Raw genomic sequence first — 5,983 nt, 5'->3', positions numbered from 1 at the left:
GGAATCCCAAAAGAGAAAAGCCACATCCCATCCCTTAATAATTAGTTCATACTTTGTGTATTAGGAGAGCCATGTTTATATATACAATTTATACCCTCCTGTCATAATGAAAACAAAGTTTCCGAATCCAAATTTTCCAGCTATCACTAAGTTCTTATACCATGTAACTATGATTAATTGACAACAAAAATACGCTTCTCCTTTAAAAACCTCTGAGAGCAAGGCTGACATTTGTGCTATAAAGACCATTACTTTAAAAAAAAAAATCAGATTGGTAAGATACATGGCAACTGGTATTTCTTAAAAACAAAACAAAACCAAAAAACCCAAACTATATTACTGTCCTCAAAACTCCAAAAACATCTGAAATTATTCCTCTCCTGTTATACATGCCGAAAGGATTATATCCAATAGTTGGCCCTCTCTCACTCAATGAACGCTAGAAGACATTAGGATTTTTTCATGCCTATCCCATCCATTGCAGCAGATAGTTAGCTCCCCCTTCTGCCATTCCATCCAGGGCAATTCACACAAGCTTTCCTGGATGTAGTAAATACGAAACTCTGAAATGCTCTCCGGAAGAACAGTAAGTGGGCTGAGAAACATACTGTCATCTATGGCCACTTCATTGTGCTCAAGATTATACGCATTTAAATACATGGGGTTTAATGCTTTTACCTGCAGAAGGCATAACAAAATGAGCTGCACAAATAATCTGCAAGTTACAGAATAAAAGAAGTGCTCAAGAACTACATCTGCAGCAAGCGTATTTAAAATTCCTAGTACTGTACAAACTAATTTTTTATGTTACTCATTTAAGAGAAAGAAATGTCCTTGCTTGAAAACATAAATGGAGATGAAGTGACTTGAAGATAGGTTTTAAATGATAATTTAGAACTTTCTGACACCAATACACGTATTTTAGATGTTCTAAATGTTTGTAAGACTTAACAACAAAAGAATACCAGAAGTCCTGCGAGACTCTCATGGAAGACTGTAATAAGGAAATTCACTTGTCTTTCTAAAAAAAACCAACTCCCATAGAAAACAAATTTATAGAATGCAAAAAAACCCCAAAACCCAACAACAAGAATACAGCAGCACCAGCATGCCGTTGTTTCTGACCACAAAACATAATTATATTTCACAAGAAATAATACAATGTCCCGAAGTTTTGATGATTTGTAAAGACTATTCCAAACAGGGATAAAAAATCAAAACCATCAACTCTTTATGCACAATCTGTTATGCGTTATTTTCATTTGGGAGAAGCACATGTACGTTTTCTGATGGAATGGGCAGAAAGTCAAAAAAGAGTAATACCCAGCCGGTTTCAACTGAAATTTAAGACCCTCAAAACTCCTTCAGGAAGATTCTGCCAAACTAATTTTTCTAGTAGAAAACTCTGCTGCCAAAAAAGTTAATTATAATAAAAATACAAATCAAATGTCCTTAAAGCACATTTCTACATAAGCAAATATAAGCATATTTAAGATTTACTCAAAATGTACAAAGGCAACTACAGTCACACAAACAATTACCGTTAGCCCTCTGTCCACTCAAACTGACACCTCAAGAGTTAGCTAGAGTGCAGCAACCATTTTAAAAGATGCACATCCATGAAAAACATTAGACAGAAATTTCTTCAGAGTCACTCAGATCTCGGCACCAAGGCTCATCACCCCCACTTCAAGATTTAGGGATGTTGTTGGTCCTGGTAAAGAACATGGCTTTCTCAAATGGCACTATGGAGCACTGCAAATAAGCATGATTAGCCACTATCACCAGAAATATTTCTAACCCTTCATATGCAGAAGGTGACTAAAACTACCAAACCTGTTGTGATCAGGCCCCATTTCAGTGTATTTATATTCTTCCTGAATCTTCTCCTTTTGGAAAAACTGGTTCAGGCGTGCCTTGGCATTTTCCAAGGTCCAACTCCCATGAAGATCGGCATTTAAGTCCACTTCTGACTCCGAGGTCTAATATTGAAAAAAAAAAAGTATCATTTACTGGTTTCTAATAGATTTCAGTTTTAAACATTCTTACAAGTCTTTGAAATAATTTGTCTAGATGCTATAAAATAATTAAGACATTACAGAAAATGCTAAAAAGTCTTCAGTATTTCCTTATTTTCACTACAAAATGTCTATACAAACAATTGGATATTCACAGCATCCAGAGTGATTTGTTTTGTTCTTAGCCTAAACAAGTTACCTTTGTTAAAAGTCAGCAGGTAAATCTGCAGCTTAAGTTAAAACCAACAGCAAAATATCAAATGAAAACTGTAAACTTGATTATAAATGCTAATAACAAATGAAAGGGAATGAAAGATACCTATTTAAGAACGAAAGTAAAGGAGAATTACATAGAATGACTTACTGCCTGCACTTCTTGCTCCTCTCTCTTTGAGTAGTAATCTTTCAAATTTGCACCCCGATCCCACTGAGCTCCACGATTGCCAGAGTTTCCAGGTGCTGCACCTGGGCCATTGCCTACCATGTGGAAAAAGAAGAACAAAATCAAAATAACTCTCCCAAAACACGTTCTTAGCAATGGAGAGGTATTGCCTGGCAATCTCAACAGGACATGACGAGTCCCTCAGATCTCATGCAGTCATTCACACCTCTGCCTCAAAACTACAATGACTTCTGTCTGTCTTCTGTCTGCAGAATTATGCTATTTGGGAGAAAAAAACCCACCCAAACCTATATGCACGTATTACATCCACATACGTGTAACTTACAGTTTTCACAGTCTTACCTATTTCAGCCTCTATAATCAAATGTGGAGGAAGAGGTCCACCCAAAGTAGAACTGGAATCAGTAACATCCCTAGCTGCTTCTTGTCCATCAGGGGTATCACCAGCCGCTGGCTAGGAAAGAGAATGAAGGGGAATATCAGCACATTCGTACAGAATAAGTCTTTTTACTATTTAGCTAGAAAACTGTTCAGGCAGATTAAGGAGATCACGCATCACTGTGCAATAGTTACTCCCAGTAGTAACCCCCAATAGTAACACCCTTTTAAAAACTGAAAGGAATACAACTGCTGAATATTTAGCTTTTTGTGGGTGTTCTATAACAAGATTTCCAACCAACAAGTAGCCCTGACTTACTGAAGTTCAGCAATCATAAAATCAACTGTTTCAGCACCCAGGATAAAATAACAGATACCAATCCTTATCATATATCCACGGGTACTCAAATATACTTTATGAACACACACAAAAAAATGCTGTAAGAAAACATTAATACCCTTAGGAAATGACAATACTATGGTTAATCATTACAATTTGAATTCTTCCTATTTTGAGATGTGTACGTTTAGCTAATTGACCACACCACCTCTGCTTTATTCAAGATACAGAACACGCTATCCCTCTTTAGGATCTAGCCATGCAACACATTGCATTGCCATGAAACTAACTGGTACATCAGAAACAATATAGGTCCTGTTACCATAAGGCTTCAACTAGGCTAACGGGGCAGGGACACTGCTTCCACTGACCAAACTATGTATCGTATACAGATATATCCTTAATGAGGCACTAGAAAAAGACTCTTCCAACATGTAACATGTAGCTTCATGCTTTATCTACTGTTCTCTAAAATTGCTGTAAAGATAGAGTAACCTTCCTCCTCAGCTTTTACGTGACAGTCATTGCTGATGCTTGCATGGTTCATAAAACACCATAAAAAGCAGTGATCCTATTACACATGAGGAGCTAAGGCAGAAAGCATTTATGGTTTTAAAAAAGCCAAATTTTCAATGCGTGGTTTGAGATGTGATTTTTTTTTTTTAAAGTACATAGTATTATATATCATAACATCCATTTAAAGCAATTCCCAGTGTCAGGTGTGAGTATTCAGCACAGTATTCAGTATTCAAGTCAGGCTGCACCTTACAGGGACTCTGAATTCTCTCCAGCCTCAGCAGTTATGCAGACCAACACGCAGCTGTTTTTACCAGATCAGCCTACAACATTCACTGTATATATTCCAGCTTTCCAGCACTGCAAGCAGAAGTCCTGCACTTTCAGTCTTCTTCACTGCACACGGGTGCCAGACTGAACTCCAGGGATGAAATGCAACTGGATGCACAGCACTGCAATTAAAGATTAGCTTGTGGCAAGGAGAAAGAGCAGCTTACTCCAAAAGCGGGAATTTCGTCTCTCTTCATTTCGTTCACCCGAACCAAGTAATTGACAAAGTCTCGAGCAGCGTTGCTCTGTGCATCTTTCTTGTTAGTGGAATTGCCCATGCCAATGTAGTTAAAGCCTTCCACTCGAACCTGCAAATAAAAACACAGATCTGTGGCACGTACAAATAAAAGTGTCTTGAAAACCAATAATACTGAAACACCAAATATCAGTTGCTAGTAAGTACAGGAGAAATATTATTACTAAGTATTGTTACATATCATTATAGATATATACATATATTTCTGTAGCTTTTGAACGTATACTTTATACCTATTAAAGGAAACACCCACAGTCCATTCTCAGAGAGCATGAGTGTTTCCCAAGCCCTTGTTGAAGGAAATGAATCTGTGTAGGAAGGGACAGTACCAACACACAGCAGCAAACTCTGCCAAGGCTCACCTTCCTCAACCTTAATCCCAAACCCTCAGACAAAAAGGACAGGAGTGAGCTTACGTGTCCTCTACCGTAGCTGCACGTTACTACAGCTAACAAGATGCAATGTATTTCATAAGCTTAGAGACAAGCTTTAGAACAGCAATTTTATATCCTGCTAGCTTACCTGACAGGCTGCTGCAAAACTTGATCACAGGAAATTTATTCAAAATTCAGACTAACCAGACATTTTGCACCCGCTTTTCTGCAACCACTGCCCCTCATCTAAAAGTTATTTTCTTTTTTTCACATTTACAGCCAGCAACTCCGTTTCATTTCAGCTTCATTTTAGCTATAAACCACTTAACGCATTTCTGATTTCCACTCTTCACTCTGCTGACCATGTAAACAGATTTTAACTATAGCTAGTTGTTCTTCTTAAAAAGAAAAAAAGTAAGCAGACTTGCATATAACATTCCAGCTACCCCAAAACAGTTTTGCACAACATTGCTAATGCTAGACTGCATTTGTCCTTCAGTGCTGAATCACACTGGTAGCCAATACCCATTTTCTCACCAAACAACATACTTTTGTTAGTATTCTGCTTAACAGGTTCCAAATAACAAGATTCCACTTTCAGCACCAACTATCAGTCTACCAGGACAACGGTATCACCAACCAAACAGTAACCGTACTGGATTCACAACCATCGTACCAGACTGTGAAAAGCAGTAAAAGAGAATGTTTTAGTGAGATCTGTTCATCTGTTAAGTTTCTACAGATGCTCACAGTGCACCAACATACAAAACAGAATGGTTCAACAATGCAACTGTCCATACAACCGCTTCATCCGAGAAATGCTCAATCTCGGTTACAATACCTTTATAATTGGCTTAATATCACTGTGCTTCTCAGTTTTGTTATTGGTGGGGAAGATGAACAGGGGAGGAAGGGCCTAATGACAAACTCAAGGTGTTCAGTGCAAATCTATGGCGTCGCTTGCAAACCAGCCCGTTCTGCGCGTGGCCTCGCGCTGAGCGTCAGCTCTTTCTCAGAGCCAACCTGCATTCAAAGCTCCCTGCCGGCACATCCGCTACGCCTGGAGCCAGGAACGGAACAACGTTACAACAGCACACAGACCAGCAGCCACTCCAACAGGGAGCTTTTTAATACATCTCAATTCCAGTTCAGCAGATGATCAAAGTTTTCACAACGGTGACACACAGTACCCCCTGCTGACAACTGTAACAGCAGGAAGGGTGCGTTTACACGCGGGGTAAACGCACACATCGCCCTTCGGAAAACCGATTCCTTTTTATTGCAAGAGCTTTGTACCAGGCTGCTCTACTCTCACAGACCCGCTAAGCGCATTCTACACCATGCACAAGAAGCCTGGATGCTTTGTCC

General features: G+C 38.9%; 1 protein-coding gene across 1 annotated transcript in view; it reads right to left on the bottom strand.

The window, feature by feature from the left end:
- The window catches only part of DHX9 (DEAH (Asp-Glu-Ala-His) box helicase 9), a 27,281-nt gene extending 21,995 nt beyond the window's left edge, over positions 1 to 5,286 (bottom strand). The window contains exons 1-5 of the mRNA XM_009324651.1: positions 5,272 to 5,286; positions 4,153 to 4,293; positions 2,764 to 2,875; positions 2,383 to 2,495; positions 1,837 to 1,982 (exon numbers count right to left, since the gene is read on the bottom strand). Coding sequence (XP_009322926.1) covers positions 1,837 to 1,982; positions 2,383 to 2,495; positions 2,764 to 2,875; positions 4,153 to 4,293; positions 5,272 to 5,286 — 527 coding nt within the window. The remainder of the gene's footprint in view (positions 1 to 1,836; positions 1,983 to 2,382; positions 2,496 to 2,763; positions 2,876 to 4,152; positions 4,294 to 5,271) is intronic.
- Positions 5,287 to 5,983: the final 697 nt, after the last annotated feature.

This window comes from Pygoscelis adeliae, unplaced genomic scaffold (genome assembly GCF_000699105.1).
Source record: "Pygoscelis adeliae isolate BGI_AS28 unplaced genomic scaffold, ASM69910v1 Scaffold126, whole genome shotgun sequence".
In the NCBI taxonomy this organism is placed as follows: Eukaryota; Metazoa; Chordata; class Aves; order Sphenisciformes; family Spheniscidae; genus Pygoscelis; species Pygoscelis adeliae.
Note: the sequence above shows the minus strand (reverse complement) of the source record. Positions and strands in the feature narration are given on the sequence as shown.